The following is a 20,264-nucleotide window of genomic DNA, read 5'->3' on the forward strand; positions in this document are numbered from 1 at the left end:
GGAGAGAGGTTAGCCAACTAACGGAGTTGCAGAAAGGTGCGACGAATAAGGTGCCTAAGAAATACAGCAAGCTGTCCATACCTGAGGCCTTGGAAACTGCCAAGCAAAGACTCACAGCCTTGGCCAGCCGCTTGAGGAGGTACACCAGAGAGATAGAAGGCAGGAGAATAAACCAGCTGTTCTCCACAGAACCAGCAAAGGTGTACTCTCAGTGGCAAGGGAACAATAATAATAAGAGAACAGCACCACCAAGGCTGGAGACGGAGCAATACTGGAAGAGCATATGGGAGAAGGATGCAACCCATAACGGCAATGCTCAGTGGCTAGAGGATCTGAGGGCAGACCACAGCGACCTCCCTGAACAGGGTCCAGTAACCATCACAGTGGCGGATATCCAAGAAAGGGTCTCCAGTATGAAGAGTTGGACAGCACCAGGGCCCGACATGGTTCACGCCTACTGGCTGAAGAAGCTAACTGCACTCCACGAGCGTCTGGCAGCACAAATGAACCAGCTGCTAGTTAACGAGAGACACCCGGAATGGCTAACCGAAGGTCGGACGGTCCTGATCCCCAAGGACCCCAAGAAGGGACCGGTCCCCTCCAACTACCGACCAATAACCTGCCTCAGTACTACATGGAAGCTCCTGTCAGGCATCATATCGGCTAAGATGAACAGGCACATGGGTCAATACATGAGCGGGACACAGAAAGGAATTGGCAAGAATACCAGAGGCGCAAAACACCAGCTACTGGTAGACAGAACAATCAGCCGAGACTGCAAGACCAGACTGACCAACCTGTGCACTGCCTGGATTGATTACAAGAAGGCCTATGACTCAATGCCCCACAGCTGGATACTGGAATGCCTAGAATTGTACAAGATCAATGGGACCCTAAGAGCCTTCATCAGGAACTCAATGGGGATGTGGCGTACAACACTAGAGGCCAACTCCAAGCCCATAGCACAAGTCACCATCAAGTGCGGGATCTACCAAGGAGATGCTCTGTCCCCACTGCTGTTCTGCATAGGCCTGAACCCCCTCAGTGAGATCATTAACAAGACTGGCTACGGATACCGACTACGGAACGGAGCAGTTGTCAGCCACCTCCTGTACATGGATGACATCAAGCTGTATGCCAAGAGTGAACGAGACATCGATTCACTGATCCACACTACCAGGCTATACAGCAATGACATTGGAATGTCGTTCGGACTGGAGAAGTGTAGTCGGATGGTAACAAAGAGAGGGAAGGTAGTCAGAACTGAGGGGATTGAACTACCAGAAGGCAACATTGCAGACATAGAGGACAGTTACAAGTACTTGGGGATCCCGCAGGCGAATGGGAACCATGAAGAGGCCGCTAGAAAAGCTGCAACCACCAAGTACCTGCAGAGGGTCAGGCAAGTCCTGAGGAGTCAGCTGAATGGTAAGAACAAGATCCGGGCCATCAACACGTACGCCCTGCCCGTGATCAGGTACCCTGCTGGGGTAATAGGCTGGCCAAAGGAGGAGATAGAAGCCACTGACATAAAGACAAGAAAGCTCCTTACCATGCATGGAGGGTTTCACCCCAAGTCCAGCACCCTGAGGCTGTACGCTAAGCGGAAGGAAGGGGGCCGGGGACTGGTGAGTGTCAGCACCACAGTCCAGGATGAGACAACGAACATCCAAGAATACATTGGGAAGATGGCCCCAACTGACCGAGTGCTCAGTGAATACCTCAGGCAGCAGAAACCCAAGAAAGAGGAGGGAGACGAGGAACCATCATGGAAGGACAGGCCCCTGCACGGTATGTACCACCGGCAGATAGAGGAGGTGGCTGATATCCAGAAATCCTACCAGTGGCTGGACAAAGCTGGACTGAAAGACAGCACAGAGGCACTAATCATGGCAGCACAAGAACAAGCTCTGAGCACAAGATCCATAGAGGCTGGGGTCTATCACACCAGGCAAGACCCCAGGTGCAGGCTGTGTAAAGATGCCCCAGAGACAATCCAGCACATAACAGCAGGGTGCAAGATGCTAGCAGGCAAGGCATACATGGAACGCCATAACCAAGTGGCCGGCATAGTGTACAGGAACATCTGTGCCGAGTATAACCTGGAAGTCCCGAGGTCAAAATGGGAGATGCCCCCAAGGGTGGTGGAGAATGACCGAGCTAAGATCCTGTGGGACTTCCAGATACAGACGGACAAAATGGTGGTGGCTAACCAACCGGACATAGTGGTGGTAGACAAACAGAAGAAGACGGCCGTAGTGATCGATGTAGCGGTTCCGAATGACAGCAATATCAGGAAGAAGGAACACGAGAAGCTGGAGAAATACCAAGGGCTCAGAGAAGAGCTCGAGAGGATGTGGAGGGTGAAGGTAACGGTGGTCCCCGTGGTAATCGGAGCACTAGGTGCGGTGACTCCCAAGATAGGCGAGTGGCTCCAGCAGATCCCGGGAACAACATCGGAGATCTCTGTCCAGAAGAGCGCAGTCCTGGGAACAGCTAAGATACTGCGCAGGACCCTCAAGCTCCCAGGCCTCTGGTAGAGGATCCGAGCTTGAAGGATAAACCGCCCGCAGGGGCGTGCTGGGTGTTTTTTATATATATATATATATATATATATATATATATATATATATATATATATATATATATATATATATATATATATATATATATATATATATATATATCCCGGACGAGCCCCAATGCAGCTGGATAGCGTAGTGGTTAGACTACACGCCTTTGGAACAGAGGATCGTAAGTTCGATTCCTGCCTGGGGCGTCTGTATCCAGTAAGGGTCCTAAGGCTAGACCCCCTATGGTAAGTAAGCCTACCGCAGACATGAGCGAGACAGATAAATATGAAGGCATGCCGGCTCGGACGTCGCCCGGATCCACAAGGTCCGCGTCAGGTGTTGAGGAACCAGGGCACCCTGACGAAAAGTGGGCTACTGGAACAAGAAGGCATCGGTGGGCAAGAGACGAAAACAGGGCGTTGTTGGAATGCTACTACGCAAGTAACCCCGGCGGAAGGGGCTACATGAATAGGATGATGGACCTATGGATTCTTCGCTACCCAACATCCACAATGACGGCGAAACAACTAGTAGCTCAGTGTTCCAACATTCGAAAGAAGGGACTGCTCTCACAGCTAGAGATTGACGAGGTACAACACAAATTATTACGTGAAGTACCCTCAGAAGGTCTGCTAGATGATGTTAATGCAGCACTACGGACAATACCTACAACCACGATTACCGAAACTAACAAGCTGATCTACAATACGGCAGCAGTGAGATGCTTGGCTACAAGTTAAACAGCCACAAGGGGCAGTACCCTCCATGGAGAAGGAGGCTAGAGGGCAAGATCAAAGTAGCACGGAGGGAGGTTAGCCAACTAACGGAGTTGCAGAAAGGTGCGTTAAAGAAGGTGCATAAGAAATACAGCAAGCTGTCCATACCTGAGGCCTTGGAAACTGCCAAGCAAAGACTCACAGCCTTGGCCAGCCGCTTGAGGAGGTACACCAGAGAGATAGAAGGCAGAAGAATCAACCAGCTGTTCTCCACAGAACCAGCAAAGGTGTACTCTCAGTGGCAAGTGAACAATAATAATAAGAGAACAGCATCACCAAGGCTGGAGACGGAGCAATACTGGAAGAGCATATGGGAGAAGGACGCAACCCATAACGGCAATGCTCAGTGGCTAGTGGATCTGAGGGCAGACCACAGCGACCTCCCTGAATAGGGTCCAGTAACCATCACAGTGGCAGATATCCAAGAAAGGGTCTCCAGTATGAAGAGTTGGACAGTACCAGGGCCCGACATGGTTCACGCCTACTGGCTAAAGAAGCTGACTGCACTCCACGAGCGTCTGGCAGCACAAATGAACCAGCTGCTAGTGTCTGTGAAGGTTCTCAGTCATCCAGGTCATCGTAGTCAAAGGAGCTTGCAAAGAAAAGCGTCTGGACTTCTTTAAGTTGCTTGAAGACGTTTCACCTCTCATCCGAGAAGCTTCTTCAGTTCTAAGGTCAAATGGTGGAGAGTCCCAGATATAAACCTAGTGGGAGTGACCCCCCACAGAGGGACAAAGGACCCCCTGATGATCCTCTAATCACCCGAGCCAAGGTGTGAAATTGGGTGTGGGACCCAATCAGCCAGAGTTTCGGGTGTGTTCATTGTGAAACCTGGCCCCACCTTGTCATGCGAATTCCTGAGGTCAGATGGCCCAGGATGTGAGTGGGCGTTAAGGCGTCTGGGAAGGGATCTCAAAACTGGATTATAGATGGCAGAGAGTTGGTGTCGTAAACCCCCGCCTCTGTTCAAAGATGGTCGCTCACAGTGGACATAGATGACTTCTTTCACTTCTCTTTCAAACCATCTGTCCTCTCTGTCCAAAATGTGAACATTGGCATCCTCGAAAGAGTGTCCTTTATCCTTAAGATGCAGATGGACTGCTGAGTCTTGTCCTGTGGAGGTGGCTCTTCTGTGTTGTGCCATGCGCTTGTGAAGTGGCTGTTTGGTCTCTCCAATGTAGAGGTCTGAGCATTCCTCGCTGCACTGTACAGCATACACTACGTTGTTAAGTTTGTGTTTTGGCGTTTTGTCTTTCGGGTGAACCAGTTTCTGTCTGAGTGTGTTGCTGGGTCTGAAATGCACTGGGATGTCATGCTTGGAGAAAACTCTCCTGAGTTTTTCTGATACACCGGCTACATAGGGGATGACAATGTTGTTGCGTCTGTCCTTCTTATCCTCCTTCGCTGGTGTCTGGTCTTCTTTTCTGTGCCTCTTTGCTGACTTTAAAAACGCCCATTTAGGATAGCCGCATGTTTTGAGTGCTTCCTTTACATTTGTGTGTTCCTTCTTTTTTCCTTCAGGTTGAGAGGGAACATGTTCTGCCCGGTGGTGTAGGGTCCTAATTACTCCAAGTTTGTGTTCCAGAGGGTGATGGGAGTCAAAAAGGAGGTACTGGTCCGTGTGTGTGGGCTTCCGGTAAACTTCGATGTTGAGTTTGCCGTTCTCTTCAATGTGCACGGCGCAGTCCAGGAAAGGCAAACAGTTGTCCTTTGTGTCTTCCCTGGTGAACTTGATGTTTTTATCCACAGCGTTAATGTGCGCAGTGAAGGATTCCACTTCTTGTGTCTTGATTTTGACCCAGGTGTCGTCCACATATCTGTACCAGTGGCTGGGTACTCTTCCTTTGAAAGAGCCAAGAGCCTTCCTTTCCACTTCCTCTATGTAAAGGTTGGCTACAATAGGTGACACGGGGGAGCCCATGGCACAGCCATGTTTTTGTCTGTAAAAGCCTTCGTTGTATTTGAAATATGTAGTGGTGAGGCAGAGGTCTAACAGTGTGCAGATCTGATCGGGTGTGAAGTTGGTCCTGTCCTCCAAGGAGCTGTCTTCTTGTAATCGTTTTCTGACCGTCTCCACGGCCTCCGTGGTGGGTATGCAAGTGAAGAGAGAGACTACATCAAAGGACACCATGGTTTCATCTGGATCCAGGGTAAGTTTCTGAACCTTTTCGGTGAAGTCGGTGGAGGTCTTGATGTGCTCGTGGGGAACACCCCACACCACATATATATATATATATATATATATATATATATATATATATATATATATCCACTTCCACAACATCCACTTGTCTGCCATTGCAGACGAGTGGATGTTGTGGAAGTGGATGTTGAGCGGTAGTCTACCACCAGCTCCTTGGTTTTACTGGTGTTGATCTGGAGGTAGTTCTGCTGTCACCAGTCAACAAAGTCTTGGGTCAGTTCTCTGTACTCCCTGTCATCCCCATCAGTGATGAGGCCGACTATTGCCGAGTTGTCAGAGAACTTCTGCAGGAAGGACTCGGTGGAGTTGTGGGAGAAGTCTGCAGTGTAACTGGTAAAGAGAAACAGAGCCAGAACCGTTCCTTTGGGGGCCTTGAACTGCAGACGACCCTGTCCGACACACAGCCCTGAGTTCTCACATACTGTGGTCGGTTGGTGAGGTGGTACAGAATCCAGGTAGTGAGGTGATGGTCTACTCCTGAGGTCTCCAGCTTGTCCTTCAGGACCGTGGGAAGAATAGTGTTGAAGGCACCGGAGAAATCAAAGAACATGATTCTCACAGTGCTTCCAGTGGTCTCCAGGTGAACGAGGGAACGATGTAGGAGGTGAATGACGGTATCATCCATTCTAATGCCAGGCTGGTAGGCAAACTGAAGTGGGTCCAGTATGGGGCTCATCAGGTGCCGAAGCTGAGAAAGGACCAGCCGCTCCAGGGTCTTCATCAGGTGGGATGTCAGAGCCACCGGCCTGTAACTGTTGAGGTCCTTGGGGGGTGAAATCTTTGGCACTGTTACAACACAAAAGGTTTTCCAAAGCTGTGGGACTCTTCCCAGCCTCAGGCTCAGGTTGAAGAGGTGCTCCATCACCCCACACAGTTGGTCTGTGAAGGACCTGACAACCCTTGAGCTGATGCCATCTGGAGCCGCTGCCTTCTTGGCTTTAATCCTCCTCAGTTCCCTCCTGACCTGGGTGGTTGAGAGAAACAGGCTGGAGCCTTGTGTTGAATGTGTATTGGATGTGAAACACCTGGGGTGTCAGAAGTGGAACAGCAGCAGTGGGGGTGGGTGAGTCTGCAGCCGATGTTGAAGACTGCCTCATGGAAATAGTCACTCTCATGGATTCCTTAAAGAAAGAAAATTAATACTAAAAAATCTCCAGCTGAAAACATCACACTTCCATTAAAGTTGTCTGGAGGCTGTAGCAGCAGCTCACATTCACAGTGGATTTCCACTCATGAAAAAGCTCTGGCTGCTTCATTTCTCATTTCATATCAGAAACTTTAATGCTTTAGTGAAGCTGTACTGTGATGCTTCCTTTCCATATTCCAGTGAGGCCTCCATAATGATTTCAGCTGTTCTGTACACGCTGTGTGCCCTGTATGTCTGATTATTGAAGAAGGAAAAGAAGTCGAGCACTCAAATCCAGCTGGCGAGGGTCCATCACACATTTGTGCCCAGGGCTCATCCAGCCGTGGCCACATGGAGCCATCATGGATTTAGTGTGAACTATAAAATAGGCAGTGATGTTTCCACATCTGAAGAACATAACGACATTAAAATGATGGGATTACATGGAACTGGCAGATCCTGGTTCAGGTTCCAGTCTGCAGTCATGTCAGCCATCATGTTCCACCTTCACTGGAGGCCATAATAATAATAATAATAATAAACTTTATTCATAAAGCACACTTAAAAACCAAGGGTATGCCAAGGTGCTTAACAAGTAAGATAGAGTATAGGAGGAGGATAATAGAAATAGGACCAAAGCAACTACTAAGTATGCAAGCAGATAACTGTCACTGATACATAGGAAAGCAACAGGTACAGAGCAAACAACAATTTAAATGAGCATAAAAGTGCATGATATAAAATCATAAAAGAAATATTAACTAGAGGGAAAGGCAAGATTGAATAAGTGGGTTTTTAGTCGTGATTTGAACAGTGCAATGGAATCAGATGCGCAGAGGTCGAGAGGAAGGGTATTCCACAGTACCGGGGCAGCCAGAGCAAACGCACGGTCACCCCGGGACTTCAGCCGAGATCTGGGTTGGGTCAGAAGTAGCTGAGTGGCAGATCTGAGTGTTCTAGCAGGAGTATGTGGTTTGAGAAGTTCACTAAGATTACTTGGCGCTAATTTATTAATAGTTTTGAAAGTAAGGTGTAATATTTTAAATTGAATACGGTACTTTATGGGCAGCCAGTGCAAGCTAGCTAGGACAGGAGTAATATGGCAGAATTTCCTGGTACCAGTCAAAAGGCGGGCTGCTGCATTTTGGACTGTTTGCAGTCTAAGAAGAAGAGAAGAGGGAAGACCGTCGTGCAAGGAGTTACAATAATCCAACCTGGAGGTCACAAAAGCGTGAATAAGCCTCTCCAGGTCCTCATGCGGAACATAATGCCTAGCCTTAGAGATAAGGCGCAGTTGGTGGAAGCTAGATCTCACTACAGCAGACACTTGCTTATCGAGTTTGAGCGAGCTATCCTGCAGTACAAGTTACTGACATAGTCGCAAGAAAAGCTAGCAAAGGAACCCAGGGCAGCACAGAGTTGGGCACGAGGGATTTTACTGTTGAACACCACAATCTCAGTCTTCTTATCATTTAAAACGAGGGAATTACTCAGGAACCATTCTTTGACCTCCCACATGCATTCTTGAAAGTAGTGCAGGGACACAGCAAGGTCGTCAGTAAGTTCAAAATAGATCTGTATGTCATCGGCATAACAGTGGAAGGCGATATTGTATTTTTCAAAGATTGCGCCTAGAGGGAGCAAATACAATGAGAAGAGAATAGGGCCTAAAACTGATCCTTGAGGCACACCACAACAGACCGGAGCGGAGGAAGAGGAGAAGGTGCCTAAGTGAACTGATAAGGATCTATCAGCGAGGTATGATTTAAACCAGTCGAGGGCAGTGCCTCTAATACCCACAGTGTGCTCAAGTCTTAGTAATAAAATGTTATGGTCCACCATATCAAAGGCCGAAGAGAGGTCCAGTATCAGTGATTACAAGAATATCATTAAGAACTTTAACCAACGCTGTTTCAGTGCTATGCAATGGCTTAAAGGCAGATTGAAATTTCTCAGCAATATTGTTTGTGTCCAAGAACGCCTGGAGCTGGGAGAGAACTAGTCTCTCCAGGATCTTGGACAAGAACGAAAGCTTAGAGATCGGTCTGTAGTTTGAAAGGTCATAACAGTCAGAGTTTCTTTTTTTAAGAAACGGGTGGACTACAGCATGCTTAAAGGCCAAAGGAACACAGCCTGAGAGCAAGGAAAAGTTCATAAGAGATAGGATACTAGGTCCGATTACATCAAAACAGTCCTTAGCTAAACGAGATGGAAGAATGTCAAGCACAGTATTGGTGTTATTCATTTGAGCAACTAGCCGCTTAAGAGTCAAAAGTGACACAGGCTCAAACTGGTGGAAAGTTGAAATGCACTCAGGAATGGGGAGAGGATATAAAGCAGGGGGAAGGGAGGACTTAAGAGATGAGACCTTTTCTAAAAAGTGAATTTGGAATCGCTCACAAAGAGCCTGAGAATAAATTAAAGGCATGTCCGGGGTAGGGTTAACCACAGAGTTAAAAGTTTTAAATAAGGTACGGGGGTTATGGTCATTGGCCAGGATGATTTTGGACAAGAAGGACGCTTTGGCCGTTTTAGCAGCACTTTGGAATTTTAAGCGGCTAGTCCATAGCATGTCATGGGAAACCTGAAGTTTATCTTTTTTCCACCTTCTCTCAGCGCGCCGACACATGCGACGTAAGGCGCGCGTAGTGTCATTAAGCCAGCACTGAGAGTAGGTTCTAGGGCGCTTCATCTTAATGGGGGCAACAGTATCAAGGATTGAAGAAAATAGCGATAGCAAGGAATTAGCACAGTCATCAACCGAGTGAAAAGAACAGCAGTCGAGAGTGACAGATGCAGAATCCAAGAAAAACATAGAGAAGTTTGACATCGCTTCAGCATTAATTACACGTAGCGGGCGAAGGGGAGCCGCAGGATGTAGTTCATTAGTGCATAAGCCAGTATCAAATATAACTGGGAAATGATCCGAGATCCCAGCGTCACTTATATCCTTGATACAAATGTCCAGACCATATGAGAAAACCAAGTCCAAAGTACGTCCTTTAACATGCGTTGGGTCATTAACCCACTGAGCCAGGTTAAAAGAGTCCGTTAAAGCAAGGAAGTCTTTAGCAAATGAGTCATCCTTACAGCAAGTGTGTATGTTAAAATCACCGACAATGAGAACACAACCATACTTAAAAAGAACGGAGCCTAGCAGATCAGCAAAGTCCGTGATAAAATATTTGCTATATTTAGGAGGTCGATAAACCACCACGCAGAGTGTGGTCGTGGATACAGTCATCTCCAATAATTGGACTTCAAAGCTAGAGTAGGTAGGTGAGGGTAGCTGCCAAACTGCATAAGAATTCTTAAAGACTGAGGCTACGCCGCCACCCCTACCAGTAAGCCTTGGCGAGCTAAAAGCAACACAGTCCGACGGAAGAAGTTCGGTAAAAGGGATGAACTCACCAGGACGAATCCAGGTTTCAGTCAGGAATAAAGCATCAATCCCATTAGTGGAGATGAATTCATTTAAGAGAAAGGTCTTATTGACCAGCGACCTGACATTAAGCAATGCCATCCGTATCCTAGGGGCTAAGTCGCCACGGGTGGTGCGTCGTAGGACACTTAGTTTGCTTCGGCAAACGCCACGTCGGAGCGATGTTATCCAAACCCGAGCAGGAAAACATGCCACAGGAATCGCAGGGTAGACTTCGTGTTCGGCCGAGCAGATCCAACGGTGGGTGAGCAACTTAGCATCAGAGCGCTCCTGGGAAGGAGGGAAAGAAGATAAAATATCCAGGCTGGCATGTGGGTAGCCTGTGGCTCTGGCTTTAAAGTAGACCCTGAGGCGAACACGACGGCCGCTCCTTCTACCGCGTTTCCTATAGCGTTTCTTGTGTAGATTCGGAATAGGTAGGTGGAGGAAGCCGGTCGGAGGGTCCGGTCGGGGCGCGGTGGCGTCACCCAGGTTCCAGCAAGGATCAGGCCGAGAGGAATGAGAGAGTCTTAGATTTAAAAGTGTTTGCCTGTCGTATGTAATCAGTGCACAGCCATTAGATGAGCATACAACTAAAAGGATAAAAAAATACAATGCCAAGGTCCATAAAGAGCGTAGAGAGAGTAAAAAGCAGCGAAGCAGATGTAGCCGAGGACGGCAAGCCACGTACACCGGCGCCATCTTGGAACATCTTTGGCATCTTTGACAATAAAGCCATCTTTGGCTTTATTGTCAAACTCTACTCTGAGTGGCTGGCCTGGAATCCCTGTTACCCATAATGCAACAGGTGTCAGACACGGGCAGAAAGAGCCTGAGATTTTTTCACAAAGTGAAAACAGGTCTTATATTTTTAATAAAGCTGAGCCAAAGTGAGAGAAAAAGGAGATTTATGGAAGGAATAAATGTGATGAAGGAGTCATTACATCTACACCTGAATCCCAACACTCACAACACTCCAGCAGCTGCAGCCATCGGCCATCAGCTGTGCAACACTTACACAAATATTTCAACTGTGTTTAATATTTAGGCGCCTAAATCATTTATGTGCTTCAGCTCTTCTTACATTTTACCGCCAACATGTTTCAAAAGGAGCAGCTTTTACTTTGAAGGCCAGCTGTCTGTTTCCTGTTTTCATTGTTGGATAATGGAACAGGCTGATGCTTCAGTGTGTTGAATTGTGTTATACAAAAATACGAAAAATTTTCACGTTGTTCAGGCAGAATCGAGCGTTGAAGAATGAATTTGCACGTCAATAAACATTTTCATCAGCACAAGAAGGACAATGAAAACAGGAAATACCCCAAAACCGCCATTTCTCACTCTACAGCTTCAACAACTGCACATGAATTATACTTCATACACAGACCCACAGTCTCTGATTGCTCTGAAATCTCACTGACAGCCAATAGAAATAAAGAAAAGTCCAGACTGACAGTCTCTGTGGGGTTAGGCAGTGAACTGCTCGTGCTGCGTTCAAGTGCATCACAAACTATTGGAATTGGATTCAACTTTGTGAAGCAGATTTCACCTCAGCTGCTGTTTGGAACATTTCTCATTTCCTCAAGAACTGTATCAAACTCTGTAAATAAACTGAGAACTATTTCTACATTTGAAACTATGGCTTCACTTCCCATTCACTTCTGTAGGTTAGTGTATAAATGAATGTTAGACTGGGCTCCATGGAAACACTTGGACTGGTCTCAGCTGCCTGCTTTCTGTAGTCATTCCAACAGAGTCCTTTCCCTTCTCCAGCTTCTGTTTGAAATCCTCTCACAGAGCCTGAATCCTGCTTTGTTGTCATGTTTGGGCCTGTGTTAGGCTGCTCCGTGTTCCTCTGCTTTAACACACCTCACCACAGCAGCTGTGTGGGTCGTCTCTGTAGCAGCCAGATCAGCTTTCTTAGCTTTGACATTCATGTCTTTCTTTTCTTTTTCTGTCCCTTTCAGTTGTTTGGAAAGACAGCATTTCTTAAAGCACTCAAACTTCTTCACATTTGTCTTCAGACACATCCTGAACATTGAGGAACTAAATTAAGTTTCAAACATCAAATATCTGAAATATACAAAAACAATGACAGCTGCAGTCAGTGAACTCACCTCAGAGTCTCCAGTCGACAGTTTGGACTCTCCAGTCCAGCACACAGAAGCTTCACTGATGAATCCTGCAGGTCGTCGTAACTCATGTCCAGCTCCGTCAAATGGGAGGGGTTGGACTTCAGAGCTGAGGCCATAACTTCACAGTGAGTCTCTGAGAGTCGACACTGAGTCAGTCTGTGATGATAGAAAATATAAAATGTGTTATTATAGAAGCAGAAAATCTGCATTATAAACACAGACTGAATGTACATGAAGACAAAACAGAGTGAGGTCATAATCTGATCAACATCTGCTCTTCACATCTGTGCTTCAGCTCCTCTTACTGTGTTTGGCTGTTGTTTAAGAATTTCTTTTATTTATGTATTATTCACATTATGTTATCGTATAATGCCTTAGTGCCACTGGATTTTAGCATGTCTCACACTCATGCAGTTAGACAGATGGGGGGGGGGGGGGGGGGGGTCTGGTAAGGAAGTTGGGGTGAAGCAGACAACTCCACGGGAAGAGTCTTTTGTCTCTTTGAGGACTCTGGGAGGTAGCAAGGCTGTGTGAACCTTAAGGTGTGAAACAGCTGTGTACTGCATTTTGTTCCTGGAGAAGGTATTTAACTGAGAGCCATGCTAGGCTCAGGGAGACTCTGCTGACCATCTGCCCTGCGATCATGCATGCTCTCCACCAAGCTTTGTTTTCTATTCTTCGTTTTGATTAAATAATGTTAGCTATCGCTCACCGCTTGTCTGCAGGCTTTATTTAATGAAAAACTTCCAAAACAAGATGGTGTCATGAACAGGATGGTCCGTGTGGTCACTGAACAACGGTGCTGTGGATGGGCTGATCACCCCTGAGGAAAAGGTACCTTTGTCCTACCGGCTGTTGAAACAAGGGAAATGGAGGAGTCACGGAGCCGTGTGTTTTAGCCACCACAGAGACCATCGACTTTGAGGGGATTCCTGCAGATGGGTGAGTTGTAGCTAACGTGTATACAGTCATGAAGAGTTTTAGTCTGGCCGAGGAGGGGAACACTTGCCGACTCCAGAGTTCGAGTCTCCAGAGAGAAAATCCTGGCAGCTGGGGGCCCCATGCTTGTGCTGGGTACGGTCTATCACAAGGACAGTGGCTCAAGCACTTTGTTGGGGAGAAGCCGCCCCAGGCCTGTGTTCGGTCCAAGTACGCCACAGGGACGGCGGTTCAGGTACACTGTCGGGAACCATTTCTGCGTACTACAGTGCGGCAGTGTTCGTTCCTTGGCAAGGAACCTCACGGGGGATGCCTCATGTAGTAAAGGGAAACTGGATCCAGTACGGTGGCGGGACTTCCACCAGGCGGCCAGGGACAAAACTCAATATGTGACTGTATGGTAAGAACTGGGTAAAAGTATGTTGTGTTAGATGGCAGAGAATGGTTGTGTGAGATCCCTGAGCATGAACCAATTGAAAGGTAGAAGAACAGTTGGGGAGAAAGGAAAAGAAATGTTGAACAAGTTAATACTTTAATGTAAGGTGTAAGGTATACAAACTGTAAAATAGTGGGGTAAAAACAATGAAAATGAAAAAAAAAACAAAAGGAAAAAAGAGGAGTGTAGAAATGTGCGTGAGAGGAATTGTCTCCGACTAGCAAAAGGTGGTGGTACTGCAGGCAGAAATTTAGCAGCATTGTTGAGGAAAATAAGCAATAATAGTAGGAAAATGGTTTTGTGATTCTCAGCCTAGAACAACTACAATCTCACTTTCTGGGTTTTTAAGAAAGGAGAGTTCAAAACCAGAGAGAGGAGATGTGTTGTTTAAGCAGTGATGAGAATGATGAATGTCTCTCAGTGTGTCACGTGCAGGTGAAGAGCAGACTTGGATCAATTTTCTACGTACAGCAGTTGGAAGAAAATTATAGGTTAATGCCATTAGAAACACTCAGGCCGAGTTTTCGCTGAATTGTTTTACAGCTTAATTTCCATGTGTTTCTCACCCTAAGACAAGAAACGCAGTTCCAAAAGCAACAACAATTGCAGACCAATAGACAACAGCAGCGTCCTGAGCGGTAAAAGAAAAGGTCCAGCAGCAGCAGCAGCTGTGCAAGACAGCGGCAGCAAGGAGAAAAACAGAAAAACGGCATCATCATGACTTGATGGATAGAGATGCGTTTCCAACAAGCTACAACTTCACTGTGTGTAAAGGGACCTTTGAGAAGGCTGTCTCATTGTGACATTTGCCACTTTTGGAGTAAAATGGCAAGATGAGACAGTGGAAAACACAGGACAAAGCTGAAAGACAACTGACTCTCACTGGACTGCTGCAAGGGGGGGAGACGAGACCACAGTCGAAGGAGCAGGGGAGGACATGGAGGAAGCTGTTTTAGTGTGAGAAATTAAATTTGGGTTTAGGAAACGGGGAAGAAAAATGACTGCCTTGCGTGGAGAATTGAAAAGTGTCTGGAGCACCGCAAAGAGGAGATGTACACAAAAATTACACAGAAAAACGGTTTAATCCCACTAACACAAACACACATGCAATGAAGCTCATGGAGATCAAATTGTATTTTAAGCATGCATTTCTGTTACCATCATCTTGTCCGGTTCACTTAGTGGGTTAAGAAGTGATACATAGACTAGTGAACTAGTATTATTTTTGGGGAAGGACGATTGAATCATTGCAGGGGTGAACAGAATGCTGCAGGGGGGTCAGATGAGTGGAGACTAATAGATTATTGAGTTTCTTGTTTCTGATGTGTGGGGGAGGTCTTATCATGACGCACATGTGGTTACATGGGAAGAAACTCATCATCTAATAGAATATTGCTGTTGTGTGAGGTGTGTGACTGGTGGATGAAAGTTTTGGGGATTTACTGATGCATTTTCTTTTGGTACCACTTTGAACCTGCCAATTAGTTTTGTTTTGATCTGTCATTCTAAGAGAAAGAGAATGCTTAGGAAAGCCCTAGAAATAGGCCTTCACATTGTTTTATTTTTGAACTGTGCACTGCAAGTTTTTTTTGGTAATCTCTCTTGTTTAAGCAGGCCTGCACGATCAGAATCGAAAGCGCTACACAACATGTTGTCGGGAACAATCACAGGTGAGCTTCTTCACATTAAAATGGGCTCTGGAGAAAGTCACATATTTTGGAGACAATCAGATAGCAAGTCCCTGTCTAAAAGGATTCAGCGAGGTAATCCAGTCTAAATTTGTTTTCTTTTTTTGAAATGGCGTCATACTGCTGGCATTAGAAACTTAATGCAACACGAGAGGTTCTGCTATCAGCAATAAAAAATGGGGAACTGACTGGACTGACAAAAGCTTGACTGACTTGACACCAGTATGCAAGATTGCACCTCCACCTAGATGTGACAAAAGGGTGGGTTTATGTATGTCTCTTTTTACAGGAGCAGAAAGAAGCTTTGGGCCGACTTAACCTTTTAAATGCCACTTTCTGTGTCTGTGAAATTACCAGCAGTGTGTTATTCATGACCTTGTATTGTTTACAATGCAAATGTCCCTGTGAGAAAGTGTGCATACAGATGCACTGTGCTAACATCTACATCACTTTTTCCACAGCTGAGGGTTAATCATGTGATTTAATCACATGATTTACAGCAGCACACACCACTGGCTAATGTTTTTTTCTTATGACAGGGCTACAGGCTTGGAGTGCAGCTACTCCTGGAATTTCTAAGAGACAATGCGCAACTTTATTGTGCATGTCTAATTGTGTTAAGTTGACACATGGCAAGGGCCATGTGGCAAAAGACGGTTTTCTGGGGGAGTTTTCATTTTTTAATTAGCAGGGACCATGACATGACGGATATGGAAGGAGAGACTGAGATGCAGAAGACCAGAAGAGAAGGCTTCAAGAGGACCAGTAAGAAGCAGGGACCACTTTCAGCCCACAGAGGGCTGTGCCAATGGACTTCCAAGAGATCGTCATGAGGAGATTTTGCACAACAGCAAAGTCCAAAATAAAGTGATGTTGAGGAAGACTACAGGAGTGTACGACTCGCTCTGCTCCTAAATCTACAGTGGCGCTGGAATGGAAACTGGGGGATGAAGGGCGCGTGCCAAGCTCCAAGAGTGACAGCGCCCTTCATCCCCCATTTGGGTGGTCTCAGAATCTCATCTCTGCTTTTTGCAGATGATGTGGTTCTGTTGGCTTCATCAGGTGATGGTCTCAAGCTTACACTGGAACAGTTCACAAGCCAAGTGTGAAATGGTGGGAATGAGAATTAGCACCTCCAAATGTGAGGCAATGGTCCTCAGCTTGAAAAGGTTGGAGTGCTCACCGAGTTCTTGCCCCAAGTGCGGGAGTTTAAGTATCTCGGGGTGTTATTCACAAGTAAGGGGAGAGGGAGTGGGAGATTGGTGCAGCCACAGTGATGCAGACACTGTACTGATCTTTCGAGGTGAACAGAGAGCTGAGCATCAAAACAAAGCTCTCAGTTTACTACCATCACCTATGAGTGTGCGTTGGGTAGTGACCAAAAGAACGAAATTGCGGGTACGGAAAAGTGGCAGAAATAAGCTTTCTCTGTAGGGTGGCTGGTCTTTCCCTTAAAGACAGTGTAAGGAGTAACCCCTTCACAACAGCCAACCACCTGAACAACACTCTCCAGGAGGTAAGTGTATCGATATCCAAGTCTACCATAAAGAGAAGACAATATATAAGGTTGGCTTAAAGGTGCAAGTTACTTATAAGCCTCTATAATAGGAAGTATAGATTGAACTTTGCTAAAAAACTGAAAATCAGTGTAAGGGGATCACTTTTGTGCTGCAACAATGAGTTTTATGTTAAGAACGGGGGATATACTGACAACTTTCACCATCTGTTTCTTTAGCAGTCAGAGGTTGTTTGCTATTTGACTAACTGCACTGAAACAGGAAAAATTCAGCTGTTTGCTGAAATGTTTGTGTTTGTAAAGCCCTTTATAAGTGAGGGCTGTTTGGAGGAGATTCTAATAACAGAAGACAGATTTATATTTGAAAAATTAAACTAACCTACACTTATCAATGATCACATCTGGACTCACCGAACCTTTCTGCAGTTCCTCACAGCTGGAATCAGTCTCAGTCGTCCCTCCTTTGAAGTTTTGTACTTCTGCAGGTCCAGCTCATCCAGAACCTCCTCTGACATCTGCAGCATGAAGGCCAGGGCTGAGCACTGGATCATAGAGAGTTTCTTCTCTGATCTCTTCTCTGATTTCAGGAACTTTTCGATCTCCTGATGTACTGAGAGGTCGTTCATCTCCATCAGACAGTGGAAGATGTTAATGCTTCTGTCAGGAGAGATTTTTACCTTCTTGTTATTCTTCAGACTCTTAATGACTCTCTGGATGGTTCCTGGACTGTTCTTTGTCTGACCCAGGAGACCTCCTAAGAGTCTCTGGTTGGACTCCAGACAGAGGCCATGAAGGAAGCGAACAAACAGGTCCAGGTGGCCATTTTTACTCCTGAAGGATTTTATTACTGTTTCCATCAAAAAAATATCCAGAGATGACTCCTTGAATTTTTTTCCCAGGAACATCTTCAGCACCTCTGTCTTCCTGTTGGTGTGACAGTGGAACATGTAGACTGCAGCCAGAAACTCCTGAATGCTCAGGTGAACAAAGCAGTAGACTGGTTTCTGGAAGATCACACACTCTCTTTTGAAGATCTCTGTACAAACTCCTGAGTACACCGAGGCCTCTGTCACATCCAGACCACACTGCTCCAGGTCTTCTTGGTAGAACATGATGTTTCCTTTCTCCAGATGTTCAAACGCCAGCCTCCCCAGCTTCAGAAGAACTTCCCTGTCAGCCTCCGTGAGCTCCTGTGGACTCGTCTCACGTCCCTCGTGGTACTTGTTCTTCTTCCTCTTTGTCTGAACCAGCAGGAAGTGTGAGTACATGTCAGTCAGGGTCTTGGGCAGCTCTCCTCTCTGCTCTGTAGTCAACATGTGCTCCAGAACTGTAGCAGTGATCCAGCAGAAGACTGGGATTCTACACATGATGTGGAGGCTCCTGGATGTCTTCATGTGGGAGATGATTCTGCTGGACCGCTCTTCATCACTGAATCTCCTCCTGAAGTACTCCTCCTTCTGGGCGTCAGTGAATCCTCGTACTTCTGTTAGCCTGTCAACACATGTAGGAGGGATCTGATTGGCTGCTGCAGGTCGGGAAGTTATCCAGACGAGAGCCGAGGGAAGCAGCTTCCCCTGGATGAGGTTTGTCAGCAGCTGGCTGACTGATGACTTCTGTGTGACATCAGTCAGCAGCTTCCTGTTGGTGAAATCCAATGAAAGTCTGCTTTCATCCAGGCCGTCAAAGATGAACAGAAGCTGAGAGACAGCCAGCTTCTCTGCTGAGACCTTCTGTAATGTTGGATGGAAAACATGGAGCAGCTCCAGAAGACTGTACTGCTCATCTCTGATCAGGTTCAGCTCCCTGAATGAAAGCAGAACCACCACACTGACATGTTGGTTCTCCAAGCCCTCTGCCCAGTCCAGAGTGAACTTCTGCACTGAGAAGGTTTTTCCAACACCAGCCACGCCGTTGGTCAGAACCACTCTGATGGGTCTCTGTTGGTCAGGTAAGGCTTTAAAGATGTCCTGGCACCTGATTGGAGCGTCATGGAGGGCGTCCATCTTGGAAGCTGTCTCCAGCTGCCTCACCTCATGTTGGGTATGAACCTCTTCACTCTGTCCCTCTGTGATGTAGAGCTCAGTGTAGATCCTATTCAGGAGGGTTCTACTTCCTGTTTCATCACTTCCTTCAGTCACACGTTCACATCTCCTCCTCAGACTGATCTTATGTTCATCTAAAACCTCCTGCAGACCAACATCTGCTGAAAGAAAGAAAAACAGAAAGAAAACTCTTCAATGTCTGAACAACACAAGAAGTCCAGTTTTCAGAAATGAGTCCATCAGCAGACAGATGTTCAGTCTTACTTTGTACACAGCTGCTCTGACTGGCTGTCTGCAGTGCAGCTCTGGTTCTGGATCTTTCTCCACACTGGGGACAGGAGGAGTCTCCTGATGAAGCAGACTGGTCCCAGTATGAGGAGATGCATTGTCTGCAGAACCAGTGTCCACAGCAGGTAGAGACTGGATCCTTCAGGACGTCCTCACAAACACCACTCCTCTTCCTCTTCCTCTGTCTGTGAACACATTTCTTCATCACTAAAATCATTGACTGTTAGTGACAAACATCCAGATTTGATGACACTGTGCAGAAGCTCTGATGGTTAAAGTAAGTAAGTCAAAGTGGAGAAACTTCTTTTTGAATTCAGAATCAGAGTGATGCTTACTTTGATTTAATCAGTGCTTATTAACTGCTTTTCCGGCCTGTCTTTTTAAACACAGAGCAATCTGCCTACACAACATGTTCTAATCCCAAAACCTAACATACCGACGCTATGTGACAAATCGTTGGTATGTTGCGCTTTTGTCCACCTAATTCTTCTTTATGTTATGCGTTTGGATACATGAGAACCATTTGGAATGAATCTACACATGTACATTCATCTTACTTTCTCATCATGAATCGCTTTGGAAAACACTATCTAACATGATTAAGGTTAGGGTTAAGGCTGGAATACAGTGCAGTGAGGGTCAGTTAGCTTAATCATCTCTTAAATCAGAGATTTTCCATTGTGTTTAGTGGCATCAACTCTTGTCATGCTGTTACATAGTATGGAGTTCCACAGGGTTCAGTGCTAGGACCAATTCTGTTTACATTATACATGCTTCCTTTAGGCAGCATCATTAGAAGGCATAACATACATTTTCACTGCTATGCAGATGACACCCAGCTCTATCTATCTATGAAGCCAGATAACACACACCAATGAGTTAAACTGCAGGAATGTCTTAAAGACATAAAGACCTGGATGGCCGCTAACTTTCTGCTTCTTAATTCAGATAAAACTGAGGTTATTGTACTCGGCCCTGAAAATCTTAGAAACCCTCGGGTCAGATGATTGTTGGGTTTTCTCTTTTTTCTCTGTGTTACTGTAGGGAATACACCTCACCTTGAGGAAACTTTTGTTGATGCTATATAAATAAACTGAAACATGGTTTCAGCAGTTTACTGT

The 20,264-nt window shown here is 46.2% G+C and overlaps 1 protein-coding gene across 2 annotated transcripts in view; it reads right to left on the bottom strand.

The window, feature by feature from the left end:
* The window catches only part of LOC146644493 (stonustoxin subunit alpha-like), a 231,698-nt gene that overhangs the window by 178,148 nt on the left and 33,286 nt on the right, over positions 1-20,264 (bottom strand). The window contains exons 7-9 of one of the 2 annotated variants that reach the window (XM_085396003.1): positions 19,120-19,307; positions 17,225-19,016; positions 12,217-12,390 (exon numbers count right to left, since the gene is read on the bottom strand). In XM_085396003.1, coding sequence (XP_085252129.1) covers positions 12,217-12,390; positions 17,225-19,016; positions 19,120-19,307 — 2,154 coding nt within the window. Of the gene's footprint in view, positions 1-12,216; positions 12,391-17,224; positions 19,017-19,119; positions 19,308-20,264 lie in introns of those variants that run through there. The other variant, XM_085396004.1, reaches the window with a different exon arrangement.

This window comes from Rhamphochromis longiceps, linkage group LG22 (assembly GCF_057381845.1).
Source record: "Rhamphochromis longiceps isolate RC_006_pf linkage group LG22, R_longiceps_female_GT1.1, whole genome shotgun sequence".
In the NCBI taxonomy this organism is placed as follows: domain Eukaryota; kingdom Metazoa; phylum Chordata; class Actinopteri; order Cichliformes; family Cichlidae; genus Rhamphochromis; species Rhamphochromis longiceps.